The 23,397-nt window shown below is 40.7% G+C and overlaps 1 protein-coding gene across 4 annotated transcripts in view; it reads left to right on the top strand.

Moving 5' to 3' along the window:
- The window catches only part of CRIM1 (cysteine rich transmembrane BMP regulator 1), a 198,984-nt gene that overhangs the window by 116,100 nt on the left and 59,487 nt on the right, over positions 1-23,397 (top strand). For all 4 annotated transcript variants that reach the window (XM_057740812.1, XM_057740813.1, XM_057740811.1 and 1 more), the window contains 2 exons: positions 8,453-8,635; positions 11,061-11,258. In XM_057740812.1, the coding sequence (XP_057596795.1) occupies positions 8,453-8,635; positions 11,061-11,258 (381 nt within the window). The remainder of the gene's footprint in view (positions 1-8,452; positions 8,636-11,060; positions 11,259-23,397) is intronic.

The raw sequence follows: 23,397 nt of genomic DNA, 5'->3' as shown, positions 1-23,397 counted from the left end.
GTGCTTCTCCCACCGGTGTTATCATCCAGCCGGTAGTAATGTCTATTAACCGCCAGCAAATGGCCAAGCCTCTGGTACTGCTGAAGTTAATTGATTGTAGCTGATATTCTGTGAATATTTAACTCGTACCATTGAGACAGAGTAGTGGTCCTTGTCCTGGGCTCCCAGCATCTCAGATGTGTTTCCTTCCAGTACTCATCCCTCTGCATGTTTCTCTCTCATACTAGAATCTGAACTGCCAGACAACAGGGAATCCATCCTTGTGTCTGTGATATTAGCACATTGTCTGCCCCTCAGAGGGTACCCAGGTTCGGGTGGGTGGGTGAGCGAGCAAGTAATCTGATTCACGTCATCTTAATTCCCTCTAGAGTGGCTGTGATTTGTCAGCCCATAGAGGGCTTACTCTGTGGGAATGTGCTATGTTTTACTGCCCCGCACTTTAATGTTAAGTCTCTTGTCCCCTGGAAATATCACCTCTAAGAATACAGTGTGCTGTTGTACCCTCTGCGTGAGGAAGGGGAGTGCCTTTCTTCTTTCCTTGCTTCTTGATTATAGAAACCCAGGTGTCATGTCTTTCTCATCAGGACAGTAACTTTACATCTCGCCCCAATGTGATGCAGTTTGGACAGCTGATAACTAACCCCTGCCCCCACCTCAGTGGCCTTGGGTAGATCTTCAGCGTCTGACCCCACTTGTAGAGCCCTGACGTAAGGATCAGGACTTGCCTTCTGCTGTGAGAAAATATTGAGATGATAGAGCAATCGCAGGATTTCTGGTGTTTATCTCTTTCTTCCCACCATAAATTGGTTGGGTGATCTTTGCTTTATTTCTTGTCCTGCTATAGTGTGTCTGTTTCTGTGTTAGTCATTCAGTTGTAGACGAGACTGGACACTCAGTACTCTGAAGATTCAAAATCCCACAGAATAGTGTTTATGGAACTCTGTCTCAGTCTATATTTCACTGTGTTTGGCATATACATACACACATACACACACCCTTCCCCTCCACACACGTATTTGTATGTAAGTGTATGTATGTATGGGTCTGTTTGTTTATTTGACACCCAGTGCCCTGGGTAAATCTTACTGTTGTCATAAGGTCACCATTAGAGGATATTACATATCAAAAATTCATTACCATTAGCCAGATAAGCAGAGGTCTATTTTATATAAACATATTGAAAAAGCCATATGTATATATTCATATGTATATAAATTACATATTTATATATACATAAAGCCTTGCTTATCCACAAAGGATTTGAGGCAACTTTACATTGAGAACAGATATAAAAACATAGTGGTAAAATTTTAATGAGAAAAGAGAACCATAGAGTTGTATGTAAAAGGTGAAAATGAAAAGCAAAAAGTGCCCACAGGTATGCAGGCCATAGTGTCTGCCTATGTAATTGCTGGAGTTAAATGTCAAGTTAGGTCCCCAGCGTCCTGGCCATCAAAGTGAAAAGGGGGATAGAATCAGATCTACAGTTCTTATTTTTAGAGACAAGGAGGCTGCTGGACAGGGCAACAGGCTCCTTATATCAAAACTTGAAAAGAGCGCGCCGAATGACGCAGTAGATCGTATCCTTAGTTGCTTTAATCCCTCAAATGCAGAAACAAGTTTCCTCTGGCTGCTTGTCTCAATAAAAAGCAAAGGCGAAATATTAAAATACACCTCAGTGAAAGCAGTTCTCAAAGGCGAGTTTGATACCCAGCTGGAGCCTGGATGCCTGGAGGACTGTTAATCGATTTTGAGAAACCCCCAAACATATAGCAACATATAGGAATAGATCTGGGAACCCCCTTCAGGAAACAGTGGGCTGCATGTTTAACTAATAACCCCACCTGCAGAAACGGAGATCGCCTGCCAGCACTCGGTTCCTGAGCTGCCACCCAGGTGGTCCATGTGCTTGTGTTATTTTTTGAAGACAAGCGTTATAGTGAGCACAGAAGATAAAAACATCCACGGAGAATTCAGGAACTCCTGAGTTTTGAAAACATGAGCCTAGATGAATAGATGGAAAGAACATTCTCCATAAGTACTACTTCTCTTTTCTGTTGTGTTTGGTTTTAGTTTGGTGGGAGGATGGGAGAGCTGCCCATCGGATTGTAACTGAGGGCTGGAAGGAGGACCTGTGAAGTATGAGTTGAATGAGAATCCTGCTGTTTAGAAGCCAAAGGAACAGGTGGTATGATTGAGCTCCTTTTGTGTAAACTTAGAAGGCATCAGTCTCATCACGTAGAAGTATGACCTCCACCGCAGTGTTGAATAATCCCAGATCTCCTTTAAGAAAGAGTTCTGTGTCTGCTCTGACCCATAAACAAAAGTTTTGTCGTCAGTCATTTGGAGCTGACTTTTTTTTTAATGTATTTATTTATTTATTTATTGGCTGCATTGGGTCTTTGTTGCTGTACATGGGCTTCCTCTAATTGTGGCGAGCAGGGGCTACTCTTCGTTGTGGTGCTCAGACTTCTCATTGCGGTGGCTTCTCTTGTTGCTGAGCACGGGCTCTAGGCATGTGGGCTTCAGTAGTTGTGGCACATGGGCTCAATAGTTGTGGCTCACGGGCTCTATGCAGGCTCAGTAGTTGTGGCGCACGGGCTTAGTGCCTCCGCAGCATGTGGGATCTTCCCAGACCAGGGCTTGAACCTGTGTCCCCTGCATTGGCAGGCGGATTCTTAACCACTGAGCCACCAGGGAAGTCGTTGGCCTCTACTTTTAGATGGACATGTGTTCTCCATTTGGTCACAGCACACCCTATTGCCTTACACTGGCTCCGCTCGCTCATTTCTAGAGGCATTTGGATTTGAATAGGAAAGTCATCCATGCACAGTATATGGAAGTGATCATTTGGTTGCTTAGATACGATCAACTGTCCAACATACATGCACAGAATTCCAAACTAGAACATTGTGATTTGAGTGTGTAGCCACTGACTCTTCCAGCATCAGACACTGGCATGTAAAATCCATCCATCACAGGAGAGCCATACCCGAAGTCAGCTTGCTGCACGTGTAAAATTTGGGCCTAGGAAACTCAGACCTGCAGTTTGTTAATAAGAAAATTAGTACAGAAACGTCTGTTGAGAACCCATTGTCTGTATACCAGTAATGCTCAGTAATGTTTCTAGGGACATAATGTCTACTTCTACAGTCCTGGAGAGAATATGGAGCGTTGAAAAATATTCCACTCAGTGTACATTTATTGAGCATCCAGTGTGTTCCTAGGGCCTTAGCAAGCTAATTTTGTTTCACAGTGATACAGTTTTTTGCAGTCCTATTTTGTAAGTATTGTTCCCCTTCGCTTATTCTGAAGTAATATCTGCCTGGTATGCTCTAGCACACATGCCCTGCTTCCCCCCCCCCCCCCCCCCCCGCCCCGGCCATAGAAAAGGTTTTTTCCTCCTTCAGGTATCTGGAAGCTCATGTACCCTGTCTTTGTGATTCCATCAGTTTGCTGTTGATTTATGGAGAAATTTTCAAACATTTCTCATTTGTCTCTCTTTTGACTTATTAAGTCTGCTCGCTTGCTTCTGATACAGCTTATCCCCAGTGGTGAAAAAAGACCAGAGGCACAACTTTAGCCATTTCCTACTGAGATTTTAAAGAGGAAAAGCAACAGAAGTAGACCCATTTGAATTTTTTCTCCATTTTCACACTTGGTGTGAAGTTCTGCATTTTAGTCTTTTCCTTTGCTAAAATTATATACCTATCACCATCTGCCAATCAGCGTAATTTGGCAGACAGTAGAAGTTATTAACAGTCTATACTATAAGGTTCTTTTTCAGGAGTTATGGAATATATTAAAGAGGGAAGAGAAGATTCCAGAACTGAGAAGCATAAAATTTAATTGGGCAGACACACACACAAAAAAAAACATGCAGAAATCCCTAACAAGACACTTTTGTGTATCTCAATGTATATGCACTTTTACGCATTGAGACGTAGAAGTTACATAGTAAATTATTTTATATGTAATATTATTCTCTTTCTCCCTCCATGGAAAGTGTCCTCGTATACAGGTAGTGGTAAACTCCATGTGGTTCACCCAGCAGGTGAAGAAGTAATTGGTCATTGCTCCTCAACCACTGCTGCCAGCCGTTTTTACCACGTGCTTTTCTGAAGAGCTTCTATAAATTTGTCTCAGCATCAAACAGGGATTTCATTATGTTGTGTGATTTTTTTTTTTTTTTATCCTGAAGAGTCGATTGTGTTTTCAAGGTTGTGTTCTCTGGGACTCTTCACCTCTCTAAAGCCCACTCTGTTGCTCACTAAGGCTAGTGAAACGTAACTGCCCCAGCCCTCTCATCAGCCCTGTCCCCGCCCGCTCATGTCTCTGCACACCTCACTCACATAAAAGTGAGTTCATCTGGAGCCCCTTTATTCATAGCCACAGCCTTCCCTCCCTCTCCTTCAAACCTCGCACCAGGACTTGTGGCGTCACCCAGATGGTAGCTGTGGTTGGTTAGGGCAGATAAGTAATTAATACTGATTGGTGTGTAAAAAATTTGTTTTCTTCAGTTTCAATGGAAGCTCAGCATTTTGTTAAAATGCGGAATATTGCCTCCTTCCAGAGCATGCAAATTTGATTGGTAAAAAGCACTCCATTTTCTACACTTTGGAACGTGTGGTCTAACTGCCCAGTTCCTTCCAATCCCAGCTCAGTTTAGTGTGTTAGCTAAAAATATATAGACTTCTGAACTGTGATAAGGTGATTCTTTTTGACATGAGTTTTCTGAAAAAAGAAATCGTGTATCCAGCCAGCACTAGGGAAGAGGTTCAGACATGCAAGTTACTGCCTGTGTAAGTACATGCACACAGCTCATCTCACACTAGCTGTGTGACTCTAGGCAAGTTACCTGATCTTTACATTTCATTTTTCTCATTGAAGAAGTGAATATTAATACTTGTTCTGTCTTCTCAACAGGATTGTTATAAAATCAAATGAGAAAGTACTCATTTGTCCAAGTACAAAACAAGTGTAAATATACTCAAATTAAAATGCAGTTTAAGTCTCAAGCATTTTGAACATACACGGTGACATATGGAGAAATGATGCTAGGATACAGGAGCCCATGAGAGTTGTGTGTGTCATAATCCACTTTTTCCCACCTTAGTAAGCAGGGTGCGTGAGCTCAGGAGAACTTTCTTTAACTTGGAGGTACTTTTACCTTACCAGCGTTATTGAGACACTTCATCAAGTAAAGTTGCACACAGTTCGGTGGTTTTTGATGATCACACACAACTCTGTGAATACATTATCACAATCAGTTTTAGAGCTTTCATCAGTCCCCCGAAAATTCCCACAGTCACTCCCCATTTCCCCCAAGCCTTCCAGCACTAGGCAACCACTTCACTAATCTATCTTCTGTCTCTATAAATGTGCCTATTATGGGCATTTCACATAAATATAATCACATACAATATGTAGTATTCTCTGGCTTCTTTCACTTAGTGTAATGTTCCCCAGATTCATTTATATTGTAGCATATATCAGAACTTCGTTCTTATTTATGGCCAAGAAATATTTCATTACATGAATATACCACATTTTGTTTATTCATAGATTAGTTGATAGATGTTTAGGTTGTTTCCAGTTTTTTGGCTGTTGTGAATAACACTGCTATAAACATTTGTGTACAGGTTTTTATGTGGGTGGATGATTTCATTTCTTGGATGTATACCTAAGAGTAGAATTGCTGGATCCTCTGGTAACTCTGTATTTCATATTTTGAGGAACTGCCAAACTGTTTTTCAAAGTGGCTTCACTTTTACATCCTCAAGGTGATGTGTAAGAGTTTCAATTTTTCCACATCCTCCTCAACATTTGTTATTATGTATAGCTTTTTCATTTAGGCATCCTAGGATATGAAGGGATGTCTCATTGTGGCTTTGATTTGTATTCCCTTACTAAGTAATGATATTAAGCATCTTTGCATGTGCTTATTGGTCATTTCTATATTTTATTTGGAGAAACTTGTATTCAGATATTTGCTCATTTTTCAGTTGGGTTGTTTTTATTATTCTTTATATATTCTGGATATAAGTCCTTTATCAGATACATGATTTACAAATATTTTTTCTCTGTGGGGTATCTTTTTCTTTTTTTTATGGTGTTATTTGAGGCACAAAAGTAGGTGAAGTTCAATTTATTTTTTCTTTTGCTGCTTATGCTTTTGGTGTCATATTTAAGAAACGATTGCCTGGTCACAGAGTCTCAAAGATTTACTCCTGTTATCTTCTAAGGGCTCTGTAGTTGTAGCTATTACATTTAGATCATAGTTCTGTAATTCATTTTGAGTTATTTTTTATATATGGTATGATGGTGGTCCATTCTTATTGTTTTGCATGTAGATATCCGGTTGTTCCAGCACCATTTGTTGAAAAGACTATTCTTTCCCTCAATGAATTATCCTGGCCCCCTTGTTAAAAATCACTAAATGTAAGAGCTTATTTCTGAACTCTTAATCAATTCCATTGAACTGTATATTTATCCTGGTGTCAGTACTGCACTGTCTTGATTACTGTAGCAGTGTAGTATGTCTTGAAATCAGAAAGTGTGAGTCCTCTAGCTTTGTTCTTCTTTTTAAGGTTGTGTTGGCAATTCTGGGTTCCTTGCATTTCCATATGCGTTTTAGGATTGACTTGTCAGTTTTTACAAAAGAACCAGCTAGGATTTTGATAGAGATTGCAGTGACTGTGTAGATTAATTTGGGGAATATTTTCATCTTAACCATATTATCTTTCAGTCCATGAACATGGAATATATTTTCATTTATTTAGGGCTTCTTTACTTTCTTTGAACAATGTTTTTTAATTTTCAAAGTACAAGTTTTGTGCTTCGTTTATTAAATTTATTACTAAATATTTTCTTTTTGACACTACTGTGAATGGAATTTTTTAAAATTCATTTTCAGATTGTTCATTGCTAGTGTGTAGATATGCAGTTTGAGTTACAGCTGTACCCTGAAATGTTGCCAAGCTTTTTGTTCTCATAGTTTTTAGAAGATTCTTTAGAATCTTTTAAAATTCAAGATCATGTTGTCTGCAACTAAAGAGAGTTTTCCTGCTTTCTTTCTAACATGGGTGCTTTTTATGTCTTTTTCTTGCCTAATTGCTCTGGCTGGAGCCTCCAGTACAAAGTTGAATCAAAGTGGTGAAAGTGGACATAATTGTCTTGCGCCTCCTAATCTAAAGGGAAAGGCATTTATTAGCCTTTTGCTATTAAGTATGATTTTAGCTGTGGGTTGTTCAGAGATGCCATTTATCAAGTTGCTGTTAAACAACTTCTAAGTTATTGAACATTTTTTGTCATGAAAGGGTGTCGAATTCTGTCAGATGTTTTTTCTGTGTCTATTGAGATGATCCTGTGATTTTGTCTTTTATTCTATAGATATGCTGTGTTACATTAATTGATTTTTGGATGTTAAGCCAACCTTGCATTCTTGGAATAAAGTCCATTTGGTATATAATCTTTTTTATACGTTGCTGGATTCAATCTGCTAGAATTTTTGAGGGTTTTTATGTCTATATTTATAAGAGATATTGATCTGTAGTTTTCTTTTTCTTGTGATGTCTTTGTCTGGTGGGAGTTCTTTTAAGTCAACCAAAATTACAGCTAAGGAGTGAATTTAGGGAGAGTGTTTCAGGGCAGAGAAAAAATTTTAAATCATTGGTATCATTATGAGAATTCTAAATACAGGGCTTTGCGTCCTTAACAGAGTGTAGCCTTGAAACACAGTGGAAGGAGTACAAGATTTTAGTTGAAGAGCTACTGTTTTTGCTTCTGTCATTTGCTAAATGTGTGACTTTGAACAGATTACCCAGTATCTCCTCACTTCTACACTCAGGATAAATATTTCTACATCAGACCTTTGTTATTGGGATTAAGTGAGGTAATGCATGTGGACAGTATTTTTTTTAAAGGCCAAGGACTATTGTAATTATAGCTTATTAATTAAACCAGATAGAGAGAAAAAAGACTTTAGGAGAAAACACTGGAGAAACAGAAGAATATAAGCCAAAATAAATTTTTTGAGGGAGAGCAAAACCTAATGTGGAGGCAGGATCATTTACTTGAGATAAAGAATGATTTAACAAAACAAACATTTTGTTTAACAAAACAAAGTCTTTTTAAAGCACAAATCAGCAATGTGAGTTTCATGGTCAAATGCTTATTTTTATTTGGAATAAGAAGCCAGTATAGATTTTACTAAGGGGAATTTCAATTCCTTGGTATAATGAGGATAGTGATGTGTTTTGTTTATTTTATTTTACTTTCCTTTGCATTGCTTTATTGCTTCTGTTGTAAAAAATTATATTGAGTGAGTAAACTTCCATCAGATTTTAACCTTCTGCTGTCAGACAGTATTTTCTCAAGCTGTTTGAAAAACATAAAAGGACACCACTCAGAAATGAATTTGAATATGCCTTGTTTGTTTTAACTCCCTTAGAAACAAAGCCAGCCTGTGTATTCAACAATGTGGAGTATAATGATGGAGATATGTTTCGAATGGACAACTGTCGGTTCTGTCGATGCCAAGGGGGTGTTTCCATCTGCTTTACCGCCCAGTGCGGTGAGCTGAACTGCGAGAGATACTACGTGCCCGAAGGGGAGTGCTGCCCCGTGTGTGAAGGTAAGGAGGCGTGCCAATTAGAGAATAATAAGAGCAGACATGGTTTAGAGTTTTAATATCAACATTGACCTAATTCAGTCTCAGCCCAAAATAGAGGAAGATTGAAGAAGTTCCCCTTTTTTGTCATGGTGGTCTACCTTTTAGGACGTTGATAATGCCAGGCAGACTGTGTGAAAATACTTCCCCGAGGGAAGTTACCCTCTGGGTGTAGACAGCAGTCACCTGTTTCCACAGGTCAGTCTGAGGTTTTCCAGAGATGCTTTCTGTTCCTCCTCTGCGGCTGTAGCAGTTGCTTGGCAGGTCCTGGGACTTTCTCTTCATTCTGACATTAGAGTTCCACCCACCTTGCTCCCCTCACATTGCTCAGCTAGGACAAGACAGCCCTAGTCACTGACAGCCTCAACCAGCCAGCTCAGAGAGGTACTGACCCTGCCTCCTTTCCGATACCCAACTGTCCAGGTGAGAGCAGGGCTCCTCGTCTTTGAGAATGTGTGGTGGTGAGAGTGGGGTCATGGTGTGGCATGGTGGTGACACCAGCTCAAGACCCAGGGAGGTGTCCAGGGTGGCCCTGGGCAGAGGGATCCTCGGAGCCTGCTGACTCTTTATTCCCCTTTTCCTTCCAAGAAACAGTAGGTCCATGTTCTTCCAAGAGGCTCCATGCTCCTGTCTCTGCTATTCAGAAGTAATAAACATTTCAGAGTGGTAGCTTTGAGTATCATATAATACTGCAGCCCACACATATTGAGGCTCAGGATAGTCAGAAAAGTAGTCACTTGTCTGGTTTCCTCTGAAGCCAGGAGAACAGTGGCTGACTGTGTCTCTGGTCTAGCTGCACTACTCTGTTTCTGCAGAGAGGAGGATCACGTGAGCTTTCTTGTCCTGCCTGGACCACACACCTTCAGTCTGGAGTCAGGCACATCCATCTCATGTCTGACACTCACCCCACCCTTGCCTCCACCTGTGAAATGGGAGGACAGAATTTCATTCCATGTTCCATAACTTTCTCGGTTTTTGAAAATCCATTTCTTTTCAATGTTTGACCTCCATTTACCATGTAATACTGAAGATACGAAATTGCTTAGAGTATGCAAACTGTATTCCTACCATTGAATGGTGGTTCATAACAGGGAGGCCCTCTCCACTGTTAGAAATTATTTTTGCTAACATAGGAGAAAGGGTGGTTCACTTTTTTAGTTGTCATTGGGGATTTAAGAAAATCACATCAAACTTTTAACCTTCCCGATTGATTTGTTCCCTAGCTACCCCCAGTGGGGAATAGTCTTTGAAACTATGTAGCAGTTGGTGGTGTAAAAACAGAGATATGAACCACTCTGTAATAATGATAATGAGTTGTCTGGGCACGGATCCGGTTATATCTCACTTCCTGGAATTCAGATCCAGCCTCAAAGTAGAAATGAAGTATGCAGTGTAATATTTTTTATAAAGAAATTTTATGAAGTCTTATCTAACTCAGGTCTCTTGGCCGCTTCCATCTTTGGCAGACTGCCTTTTTGAAGCTGTGACTGCATGGTTTTCAATTTTGGCCTCCTAACTCTCTTGTAATGCCTTACTACCTCTTTGGAATAAAGAGGACGAAACTCAAAACTGCCTGGACTTTGCTCCCAGCACAGCAGCAGTTGCTTCTTGAGGCCAGATTTTACGTTTGTGAAAAAGAACATTGAGTGATTTATCTAGTGGCTTTCATTTATAAGGATATTTGGGGATTTTGTATTTATGGGCTTGTCAATAACCTCAGAAAACTTTTTTACAATAGCCTTGGCTACCTACGTTCCCCAGACTCAGCTGCTGCTTGACTGCTCGGGCGGGGGGTGGGGGGGTATGGCGTCATTCACAGCTTTCCCTCCAGGGCATAGGCAGTGCTGTGTGTGGTTCAGACCAGGTGTGTCAGCTCTGTCCTGAATAAGGCCATGGCACATATGCCTCACTATTATCTCATGGACCTCCGGGCACCGTGAAATAGTCTTCAGTTAGTACTAGAAATAACAGGCATTAGTCTTCCCACTTTACAGGGGGTGAAATTGCGGTGTAATAAACATTTAAGTGGACAACTCAGGAGGCATTGTCAGAGCGCAAAATGGATCTGCACTTTTTTCTCATTACCAACCCATAGCTCTAGCCACGAAGTTTTCCAACGTTATGAAATGATAACACCTGCACACTGATTTTTATGCCTCAGATCCCCTGCCCTGTGTGCCGTGTCAGGATGGGTGGACATAAATTCAGAATGACAGCTGCTTTTGCATGTCCCCCTAGAGACACCTCCTGCAGCCCTGAGCTTCTGCTGAGCACAGCTGGAAAAGAACTGCTGATGACAAGAACCTGGGGAAAAAAATGTCTTTAGGTGCCGGCAGAGATGAGATTTAGAATGCCCTCAGTCTTACTCTGAACTCACTTTTTAATTTAGATCCCGTGTATCCTTTTAATAATCCCGCTGGCTGCTATGCCAATGGTCAGATCCGTGCCCACGGGGATCGGTGGCGGGAGGACGACTGCACGTTCTGCCAGTGCATCAACGGAGAACCCCACTGCGTTGCAACGGCCTGCGGACAGAGCTGCATGAACCCCGTCAAAGTGCCCGGGGAGTGTTGCCCCGTGTGCGAAGGTAAACCTTGTAGATTCTAATGAGCCCCTGGTGAATGTCTCATGTCGGATAAGCTTCTGCCAGTATGTGCTTGCTTGTGTTTTATTTCCTCAGGCATAATGTCTGCTTCATGCTGTTACCAGTTGCAGATGAATTTATTATACAGCCCAGACTAATCACTTGGGGGAAATGTGGCACATTTATAATGAGAATAGTGTGGTCTTTATTTTACCACTGCAGATAATGCTTATCTGAATACTTTACAGTCGAAGAATATATACATTTTAATTCAGTTCACTGCAAACCTAATTAACATCCAAAGGTCAACACAATGAAATGAAGTTGGAAATAAGACCCATGACTCAAAGCATAGCTAGTTCAACTTGTAATGCTTCATAAGCCCAAGAGTCCTGGCAGCTAGAAGAAAATCTGGAACCATCAAAGGCAGTTTTCACTGCCTAGAGCCCTCACTCTGAGCATCCATTCTGCTTCTAATATCATGATGGCTGTGGCTTTACAGTTTCTCTCGGGCTTTTCCTTATGTCTTGGAAAAGGATCTGCATTCACTACCTCTCTTTCTGTTTAATGGAGAGAGCCTGAGTATCCTGGACTAGTCTTTCCATCCCAACCCCTATTCTAGGCCATTTCTCCCATCCTGGGAAGATTCTTTGCACACTTACTCAAGTCATTATTAGTCCTTGGCCCACGTCTGTTAGTACAAATGGGAGACTGAATATACTGGTAGGTCCAATAGAGAGTGTCTATCATTAAGAAACACAATTGCATAGTCCGATGAACTAAAGTGGGTCAAAATTTAATCCTTGTGGAGGATAGATCCTCCTGGAAATTTTTAAAACAGCTATTAAGGAACTGACAAGTCTGTTCAGAAATTCAGTCAAGTAGACTGAGTCCTCTATCAAGAAGTCTTTTGCTTCTACCTAAATTTTAATCAACTCAGACTCAGAGTTTTCCTGACTAGCTTCATTAACCTCTGAGGGGTTAGAATTATTAAAGACCTTAAAAAATTATATAAAAATGTAAGCTGGAGTGTTCTGGTGCTGTTGAATTCACCAAGTCCCTCAGCATTACTCTGTTCAGAATGCAGCTGCCACACTCCAAAACTTTATAGCTTCCAGATGACTGATTTTGTAGAAATCACCCACCCCCCTTGCACATATCCTCCTCCCAGCCCCGAAAGGCAGCGTTTCAGCGCTGGCAAAAGGAGTGTACAGTAATATGTATGATGCTGTACGGTCAGCTTTACAAGGAAGGATGCCTTGCTGACACAGATAAAAACAGGAACATCTATCCCTAAAAATTAGGGATAATCTGTTGTCGATTTGAAATATTTAAGTATATGTATGTGCATGATAATGTAAGAAAATTTAAAAGCATAAATATATAATCCAGGAAACACTAACCCTTTAACTTCAAGTCTTGAATCAGACTGAAAATAAGACTGAAAATAAACTTGTTAAAAAAAATAGGGCCTCTTTTCTAAAAGTAAAGAAGGCAGATCCTTTTGTACTCATCTTTTGCAGCCGTTAGCATATACATCATGGTGAGCAGAGAGAGAAGCAGTTGGTGAATAGAAAAAAGTATATATCATATATATGAGAAACTGATTTATTCTTATGTCATATAGATGTTTGGGTGGAAGTAGATGTTAGTTTGATCACTTAGCTTGGTCTCTGCAACATCGGGGTGAAGTTGTAATCTTATCTTCCACTGTTTGAGAAAAGAGTGACAGCTTGGGTCAGCCATGAATTCCAAAAAATTTATTAAGCACCTTCCGTAATCCAGATACCATATTGGATAGAAAGCTAAATAAGGGACAACTCCTAGTAAACTTCAAAGAAACTATTTAGGCTGTTTTAAATTAAACCAGGAGAAAAGGAATGTCTGCACTCAGGTGCTGTGGGGTAAGTGCTTTTTATTTGTACCTGATTTCATTTAATCCTCACATCAGCTGTGTCAAAGGTCTTATTATCCTATTTTAGAGATGATGAAATTAGGGTTTAGAGAGACTTAGGTAATTTTTTCCAAGGTCGGTTGCCAGTTTGTGGCAGAGGTGGGATCCACTGGAGTCTGTCAGATTCAGCTATGTTTTCGTCTGCTTCCCCTGCTCCCAGAGGTCATCTCTGTTTCCTCCTGCCCCTATTTCTAGTTCCCTTGTATCTCTCTTCATCGCTGGCTTTTGGCCCTGTGTCCAGAGACACAGAAGTTGGGTGACAGGGGAGGAAATCATTTGCAGTTTGACAACTACTCCAGGTGTTTTTGATGTGGTCTCCCATCTGCTCTCTCCCCTGAATTTAAGGACCTCAGGGGAAGGATGCCTTTGAGTCTCTTCCTCGATACGCTTCTCAAGCCTCATGCCCAGGTTGTCTCCTCCACTTCACCAGACTCAGCATCTTTATTCCAAACTGTTAGGCTCTGCTGGTCTCAGTTCCTTTCTGTCTCTGTTCATCTAGCCTTTCCGAAGATTCCATTATCTAGTTCTCGGACAACTAATTTATCTTCTGTTTCTTGTTTTTGTTTTAAAGTCAGTTAAGTAGTGAGTTTCATATAAGATTCTGTTTACTCTCTGGTAACACTCTCATTTTAACGTGTTCAGAAGACCAAAAGATTCTTTTGGTATGGGGATCAAAAAAACAGTGCACAGCTTAGGATAATGGTCATAAAAGTTTATTATTATTTATGAATAATATTGTAATAAACTTAATAATAATAAATTTACAAAATAATGCAAGGCAAATAAATCTTAGTGCTTAGTTTTCAGGATCCAAGAAGGACTCTGGAACTATTTGAAAATATTTTTCTCAGCAGTCATTCAATAGCATATTTAAATAGAATTTCAAATGATTTCGGAAGAGCCAAAGGATTAGACAAGAAAAAAACAAGGTGTTGTTGTGTAATAAACAATAAGCCAGAATTATTTGGAGGAAAACAGAAACACTGGTATTTATGTAGTTTATACACAATAAATTCCTCTGTGTACAATTACATAACAAATGTTGGCCCTCACCCTTATTAGCTACAGTCCAAAGGTACACAGAGTCTGCAATTTGATGAAAGGGACCCCACACAAGGATTGTGGGTTTAGATTCTTCCTAAATAAATTACTGCATCACCAAATATGGTGTGTTTGGACCTTCAGGGAGGAAGAACTTTGTTGTGACTGCTGTTGTTATTAGAGATACATACCTTCCAAATGACAACATAATGGGCTTGGTTACTCCTGGAAGACTGGGGATGTGAACCTTGGGGGCCCTTAAAGACTACACTGTTACTTGACAGCTAACAGAATTCACAAGCACCTAAGTGCTTTTTAAATTGGCACTTAAGTACTCTCATGATTAAGTCTTAGCAAGTTAGTGTCAACACCCAATTCAGGTACACAGATAAGCCATCCTGGTCTGTTAGTCTGTAACTGATTGTATTTGTATGTTTTGTTCTGTTGCTTTTCTCTACATCTCCTTTTGTTCATCAATCGCATTATTTTTATTTTCTGGCCTTTGTAAAAAGCTAGAATAAAAATAGCGTGTAAAGTTTGCAGTTTAAGCATCCATGTGGGAGATATGTCCCTATCTTCTTAATTCTGCTGCCCTCCTTTTCTGTTTTTAAGTTTTCCTCAGCATCTAGCACGATTTGCATCATCTTGTTTGTAGTCCTTAATGAGAGTAGCTAACATTTCTTACACACTGACTGTGAGCCAGGCCTTAGTGCTGTGAGAGCATCAGCCCATTTGATCCTCACAACTTCCCTCTGGTACAAGTGCTGCTATCCCAACTTATGACCACAGAACCCAAAGTTCAGAAGTCATGTAACTTGCCCAAGGTCCTACGGCTCAAAGTGGCAGAGTGGTGAAGCTCCAGAGCCCTGGCTCTGGACCCTGCAGGGCTACTGCCTCTGAAACAAAGTACACTGCATCCTCTGTTGACCAATACCCTGAAAGAAGCTACATCCCCTGTGAGCTAGGATTTACCATATGCTTTTGAATTCCTAAAGCAGCACCTGTCATATAAGTAGGTGCTCAAAAATGGTTAATGAGTAGATGGTGAGTGAGTGAGTGAGTGAGTGAACTAGCGGAGGAGGAAGAGACTGGAGTAAGGCAGCAGACCCTGATAGAGGGTTTCCTGAACCAGTGCTGTTATAGGGGTCAGATGCTGACCTCTGGTGAACTGAAGAAAGAATAATGTATAAATGCTTCTATTTGAAAATGCACTTTGAGAACAGAAAGCGGAGTGTTAATACAAAGTGTGTTTGGCACATGGAGGGTCCAGATGTCTACAGGTGAGTCGGACCAGTTAGCTTCAGATTGACTACTCACCCTCCTGATGACCGCTTAGCTCTCGACTCCCTCCCAGGGGCAGCCTTCCAAGACTGGTTTGTAAACTCTAGTTTATCCTTTCTCAGTTCAGCCCCTGAAGTTCAGAATCACAGAGTTCAAGTGGGCCTTCTCCAGACCCTCCAAAGCTAATGCTCACTGTCACATTTAATGTACTGCTTTTAAGACCTGCTTTGAGAGTGTATAGGTGCCACTGCCTTGTTTTCAGCTAGACTTTTTTTTAATATCACAATTAGGTATTGAGAATAATTTGCTGGTTTATTTCCCAGTAATGCCAGGTATGAATGCTAAGTTGATTCTTAATGTCAGAGAGACCCTAAGGACAGAGTGCCATTTTCCATTTAAAAAAAAAAAGAAACCAAAAAAACTGTTTGTTTTATAATTAAAGGTAAGATAAGATGTTGGGGAGGGAAATTAGGCTGCACGATGTAATGACATAACCATGATGACTCAAGAAAAATACAAGATATATGGACAAGTGTGAGGCCAGCTTGGCTGTGACACCTGATGCAGAAGATAAGAATTTCATCATCCCTGATTAGTCTTGATGTCAGATCTGATCTGCTGCCTCATCTTGGGCTGTGGCTGGACCCTGCCCAGGTGGCCACTGTGACCTGAGTGTTCTTTAGGCCCAGTATGTACAGAGTCTCCTGCTGGGAGGAGTTGATGGTTTTGATGACCCTGGGGATTTCAGAGCCAACCAAGAGTATCACTTTTCAAGAACTAGAAACAACACAGGTAATATTTTACAAGGTAGCATTCAATATGAGGATTTGAGTTGCTAGTGAATAAATTCCATGCTTGCAGTTGGGTACTTTCCAACCACAATGGGTACTTTCCTTTCTACTATTTGTTTCCCTGAAACAAAAGCAAAATCCATTTCCAAATTCACACAGGAAATCAAAGAGTTATTTGTAGGTTGTCACAGTGGAGTAACGGGTATATGACTGTCCATCATGTTATTCTGTCTACTCCAGTATTTTAAAGATTTTTTCCATAATAATTACTTTAAATGAATGTTATTTGCAGAGTTATTATCTGAAACTGAGCTGAGTTTCAAGCAGGCCTTGTAATTCTGCTAACCTGGACTTAACCAACTCTTGAAATGGAATAAGAGATTGATTCCCTGTGCATAGATTTTCTGATTCTCTGGACTTAAGATGGAATATGATTTAACCAGGCAATCAACTGTCTTTCTTCCTGCCACCTGGCTTTCTTGGATCCCTTACTTGGGGACTCCTGGTCCTACTTGGGACAGTGTTGAAGAGGAGACATTAGGCATTTCTTGACCTTGTGGATTTAGTAAGCTACTTCAGCATCAGCTCACCCAATAGATCACATGCTCTGGTCCTCTAAAGAGCTTGAGGTCTTTGAGCTATCAAATAGACTGTCTTCCTCGTTGTCAATCCTAATTTTATGGAAGCATTATATTCTTTCCCATAAATTCTGATGCTATAGTTTGAATCAAGCCACCTTTCAAATGAGATTTCTACTGGGCTGCCAGAAAAGTCTGTACCAGGCACATATCTGGGTGGGCATTCCTTGAAACAAGAAAATATGTTTCCAGCCCTGCCCATAATACTTCCTCACCAAACAGTATCTCAGATGATTAAGCTACTGCTTCTATGGCAAGGAATCAAACATAGTTTGGCTGACCCCAGAGGCAGTGAAGTCAAAGATGCCACAGGGTCACATGATATTAATGTTCTGGTACCTAACAGGGATCAAAACTCAGTTTATGGGTGGTATTGCTTTAGTGCCATATACTATGCTATTATTAGTAGGCCAAGAATAATAAAATATTCGTAATAGCTCAAAGACTGTTAGGCATGTTGTTTCATCCTTTAACTCTAAGTGTCCTGGAAACTAGTTCCATAAATGGAAATTAAAATATAGCACAGTGTGCTTTTTGGCTTGTCCAAATAAGGTCATATGTGGGGTAAAAAATGCATAGCAGATAACCACGTGTCAACCTAGGTGGTCTTTAACCTAAGCATCCAAAATTGTTCATGAATGAATTTCATGGTATTTTTATTTTATCTGGGGATTTAAAATAGGTATTTCAAACAACATTAGAATGTTATGGTTCAGAGTTGATTCTGAAACACTTGATTAGAGAAACCTCTGCCTCTGATTTTCCAGCATTTGGCAGTCCTGGCTATTAAGTATTTATTTCCCTGTAGAAGTGACCTGCAGGGAGCAGGTTCCTCTTTATTTCCTCTGCTGTTCGCTTCCCATACCTAAAAGGGCATTATTGCCAGGAGTCCCATAATTTTCCTACTAAGATAATAATCGAATCTAATAGTTCAGACTTGGGCCTGCTAATTTTCATCTAATCAACAGAGGCAGGAAAACAGAGTCTGGAATGCCAGCTATGCGAATGAAAAATATTTGGTCATTCTTGAAATGATAGGAATGTTTTTCCAACAAGCTTAAATAAACACAATCTCTACTGAGACTGTGTTAAACTTTTTTTGGATAAGAGACAACTCTTAGGCAACCAAACAGAAGTTAATGAAGGTTATTAAGAGATGTGCCCTTCAGAAAAGGCTTATGGACATTAAAAAGAAAGGTTCCATTTTCTTTATGGTACAACCATTGGCCAGAAGTAGCAGAATTGGTTTCCTTTTAGCTTTTGTCAACCTATAGAATTTAGCATTTTAACTGGTAATCACATTGTCTGCGTTTGAGAGATGCCCTGCTTTACTAGCCATGGCCTGTTAGACCATCTTCGTATAAAATCCTCATCTTTATCTCCTGCCGCTGTTTGCCTCAGTTCTAAGGAAGGGATTGGTCTCTGCACACCTGTATTTAAAGCACCTGACAGCACTTTTTATATGAAGCTCGTTTGTTCCCATCAATACAAGGTCCAGCTATAAAATAGTGAAGTTATTTTTAACATAATGAAATTATTTTTAAACATACCAAGATTTACATATCCAAGTGAAGTGTTTTTTCTTTCAAAATAGTTATATGGGAAAACTGTACAGCTATTGCAGGAATACAATCATTCAGAATATTTTTGGTACCTCTCTTTTGAAACTGATGTTACAGCTTGCATATTCTTAGCTTTGTAAACCCCTAACTTTAAAGGTTTATTTGACTCTAGGAAATAATCAAGAGTCATTCACATCTAAGTCTGGTGGAAAGGCTGGGTGATCTAGCAGGTTAAAACTGTTCAGAGGAAGCAAAAAGTGACAGTAAAGTAAAGGCACTCTGTCTTCTATGACATATTAATTTCCTCTGAAAGCAACTCTGAAGAGAAGTTTCAAATAGAATTTTAACATGAACAGCATTGTAGCACAAGCATATAGCCCACGAAAGTGAGTGCTTTTAGCAATAACACTTCTTTGTAAGTACAATTCCTGATGTGTTTATTAGGGAAAAAAAAAATCAATTCACTTACCACATAGTATTTCTATGACTTCTTGGGGCTAGAGACATATACTTAAATGGTCGTCTATTATAGTACAACTTTTTGTGCAATTGCAGGTGTTCCATTCAAACTTATTTTCAAATACATTAGACTAAAATAATTTCCCTCTAGAAATAACTTTAAAAGAGGCGGTTATTCCAATATAACTTATTACTCACATTTTAGTTCTCTAACCCCACTTCTGATTGTACCATTTTAAACTCTCATTCTGTAGTCTTAACCTTAAATGAGCAAAGTGATTTCATATTGCTTAATACGTGAGAGTGAGTATTGGAGATAGTGAACAACCCAGTGAACTGTTGTTAAAGGCCCTATTGAAGTCTTTTCTGTGCTGTGTCTGGCCGGTTGTTGTGTTGCAGAAATCAGTCCGTCAAGAAACCAAGCACCACACTCGGAGGGTTGGAGAACTCAGGTTTGTTAAGCTGGCGGCCCCAGACGAGCTAACGCTCTAAAGTTCTGGGCCCCGAGCTCAGGGTGAGCTTTACTTTTATAGGGGTCTGTGCACATGTTTACAGTTAGCATGGGTAGATTGGTTACTTGGTTTACAGAGCGAAAGTTTCCAAACAGAAACTTACAAGAGCAGGTGCAGAACATTTCATGTTTAGCAAAACATCCTATGGTTACATTTGATTGCTAAGTCATCCTGTTTTTGTTTTTCCTTTGCGGTGCAGCAAGCATATTTTACAAAAGCAGAATGAGCATGGAGTTGTTTTTAGCTGAGTGCAAGTTTCTAATTTTCCTCTTCAGTTGAAGATAAAGTATCTGCTGCAATATTGTAAGAAACAGGGCAGACCGAAGGAGTGAAGATGTCCACTAAAGAACACCCCTTGCCCATTGATGGCTCGCCCGTCACAGGTGGCTGCTGAGGTGTCAGGGAGCTGGGTCGTACCCACCTGTCATCCTCTCCACTTGAGACTCCTGAAATGCTCACTGTCCGTCATCATGCAGGTTGGGAAATCTGTTACCGGGGGCTTGGCAGCGCCAGGTCTTGGTCCAGGTGTTGTACCATCCGTTTGATCCAAATTTGATATGGAACAAGCAATAATGAACAGTTAGTACTTTTTTGAAATTTGTTAGAAATATGAGAGGATGGTGATGCATTGCATTTTACACATTTTTCAGTTGAGTTGAATTATTAGCAGTTTGACCAAATTTTCACTTTCCACATATTACAGAATACCTGTTTATACATCGAGTGAATTTTACTTTCACATCTAAGAGATTAGCTGGATTTATCACATTTATTTGAAACAGAGCCCAATTCAGGGATCCAGACCATTGGAGGCCATAGAATTGAGTAGTCGCTGCCAGTCGAAAATAAGATTCAATTCAAGGCTCCAGCTCTAATTTTGCAGCATTGTGGACCAAGACTGAGAACCCCCAGCACCATGCTAAGCCAACAAGTGCTTGGTCATTGGGGACCCTGAGAGTCCTGTAGTGCTCTGGGTTTGATTTTTCGCCTTGGCTGTTAGAGCAAACTGAAGAGTCAAGTCTGTAAGACGCCTCCCCGACCAGGCAGGACCTCACAGCATGCACTCCGTGTGCCAACCCATCCCTGGCTGCAGCATATTTTTTCTACTTAGAAGTTACCTTGGTCCTCATTTCCTCACGTTAAAAACATATACATATATAATTTGAGACTGCCTTGGGTCTGCTTTGGAATCCAGCAAAGTATATTTAATGCTCTTTTATGTATTCAGTACCTACCATTTGCCTATGCCTGTGCCTTGCACTGTGGTCCTGCCACCCGTAGTTTGGGCAACCATAAGAAGACAAGAAATGGTGTTCTTTCTCACCTTAATTGGAAAGCTGTTGTTCTGCAAATCAGTTCACATTTTAAGGCAATTCAGGAAATCTCTGTTTTGTTAGTGAAGCTAAAAAAATGTTCAGAGATAATAAACTGTCAGTTTGGGCTGGCCTCAGGCCTTGCATATTGAGAGAGAGCAGCAAGCTTAGATCTTTTCAAGACTGACCATCTCATGCTTTCTGGGAACCAAGTTTTAAAAAGACTCCATGGAGATTTTAGGCCACATGAAGTCAATAGGGGTGTTCCACAGTGCTGTGACAGAGACACTGAGAACATCGTTATTTGCAACACGACCCATGTTATTGTTAAGAAAGTAGTGGTTGAACTATCTCTTATTATGGACATAAGTTTCATATCACTGACTTACTGAAACTAAGATTTGCTGATCAAAGACATCTTTTAGAGATGGTGGGTCTCTCATATCCTCTTTCAACTTGAGAATGGCAGAACTACTGGCAAAGCTACCAAAACAGTATAAATTGTACTGTGATGAGTTTGCCCTCATCCCCGAAGATCCAGCAAGGCCCCCCATCATGAGAGAGGAAGCAGCCAGGCACACAGAAGCATTGTTTCAACTCACACTGGATAAGCTGATTACGAAGAGATTTCTCTTCGAGACACCATGGACCCAGTCAAAAGTCGAAACAATGATACTCAGACTGCAACTCAGCAAATGTGAAAGGTGCCAGTGGCCGGTCACTAACACGCTCCAAAGCTTACCAGACCATATGAGAGGATGTCATGGACCCACCCACATCCCAGATGCTTTTCATGTTATCAGTGGAGATAGAAGTGATGCTTAAGTTACAATGGACAGGGTTCAGAATGCCAAGCCAGTTGTCAGACCATTTATCAGCTGAACATTTGAGGCCTGCAGAAGGGCTCATAGTTCATTTACTGAACCATCATCTGAGACCAGTTCTAGCTATGAGCAGGCAAGATAATCATTTCAACAGTAATTATAGCAACAAGCAATATTCTTGTAACCCTTAGAGTTTATGGAATAGTCGCCTTTTTGTGATCTTATTGAATCTTACAATGATCTTATGATGCAGGAATAGTGGGAATTCCACTTTGTAGAAGCCCAGAAAGGTTCAGCATCACATGTAAGATAATGAAGAACAGGGACTCAAGCTGAGTTTTCTAACCCCAAGTCCACGTCCTTGGCATTGCTTCTCTCTAGACCCTTATCGTACAGAGGGAAGGGGTGAGGAAAATAAATCAGTGATTATGAAAGTACTTGATCATCGCAGCTCAGATTGAAAGCCTTCCTTGCTCCTGGCTCCGTTCTCATTGCTGAGACCCAGTTACTGTTATTTTGACCTTTTGTGATCTAGCCTTTGATCCAGGTTCTTTTCTTGATCCTCTGCCTGGAATTTTGACCTTGCTGTTTGACCTCTTGGAAAGCCTGCTTCCCCTTGTCTAGTCCTGCCTCTCCCACCTAGGGAAAAAGCTCCACCCGAGAGCACTGAGCTGTCTCCCCAGATGTCTCTTTCCTCACACTTGCCTTGAGCCCAGCCTCATTCACACCCAGCCAGGCTGCAGGCCCTGAGCAGTGGTACTCAAGTCTCCACTGAGTGTGCCCGGCACTGAGACACCATCATCAATGCTCGTGCATTCTGATCTGCACTCTTCCCTTGTCTCCCTTTGATTCCTGCTGGTCGTTGCTTAATCAGGAGGCAGGTTTGCTGAGCCTTCGGCACGAGCATCCATCCTTCATCCAGTACAAGATAAGCTGCTGCGTTGAGTGCGTGCCCGGTTATTTTCAGGACTATTTTAATAACACTTTATTCATGTGGCGCCATCAAGGAATGAGGTCGTCACAGAAGTGAATTCCCCAGATAATTGAAATTTGGGGTGTCAGACTTTACATTAAGAATTTTGAAGGGAGGCCTTCCGCAGTGCTCTGTGTACTTTTGTGCCTTGTTAGGCCAGAGGTGCAGATCACAGTTTAACCATTTCATAGGGTACTGAGTATCACCTTTCAGACTGTTTGGGTTTGGGGACTTTAGTTTTCACTCTTACTAGTGTGTCAGGTTCACAGCAGCCTTCTGATCTAGCTTGCTACTTCAGTGGAGCTCATTTATTGAGTATCTACTATGTGCAAGGGACTTTTGCCATGACGGGGACCCTAAGGAACGTACTTTCCAGTCCTCCAAAAATTAGGAAATTAGAGCTTTGGCCTGTTAGGAACAATGTTCCTAACACTTCTTTCTCAAGAAGTGTGTCCTGACTTTCAGTTCTCAGATGTCTTTTTGTCCTCTTTGTTCATGAAGCGCTGCAGTGGGCCAAGCACTGTGCTAGGTGCTGAAGTCGTAAACAGTGAATAAACCATTGCCCTTCGTGTGAAGATCCTTTCCCGATGGTCCTCAGCCATTTCCCAGAGGGGAAGGTTGAAATATCAGAATTATGACCATCTGACACCCTTCTCCCAGCTGAATATAGCTATTAAAGTGTGCAGACACACATATACACGTGTACTTATAAATATGGCACATTTTTTCCAGTTAAAGGTTACCAAGATAAGTCTTCATGAAAGTGAACAATAAAACTAATACAAGGATAAAAT

The sequence above is a fragment of the Hippopotamus amphibius genome, chromosome 7 (assembly GCF_030028045.1).
Source record: "Hippopotamus amphibius kiboko isolate mHipAmp2 chromosome 7, mHipAmp2.hap2, whole genome shotgun sequence".
In the NCBI taxonomy this organism is placed as follows: Eukaryota; Metazoa; Chordata; class Mammalia; order Artiodactyla; family Hippopotamidae; genus Hippopotamus; species Hippopotamus amphibius.
Note: the sequence above shows the minus strand (reverse complement) of the source record. Positions and strands in the feature narration are given on the sequence as shown.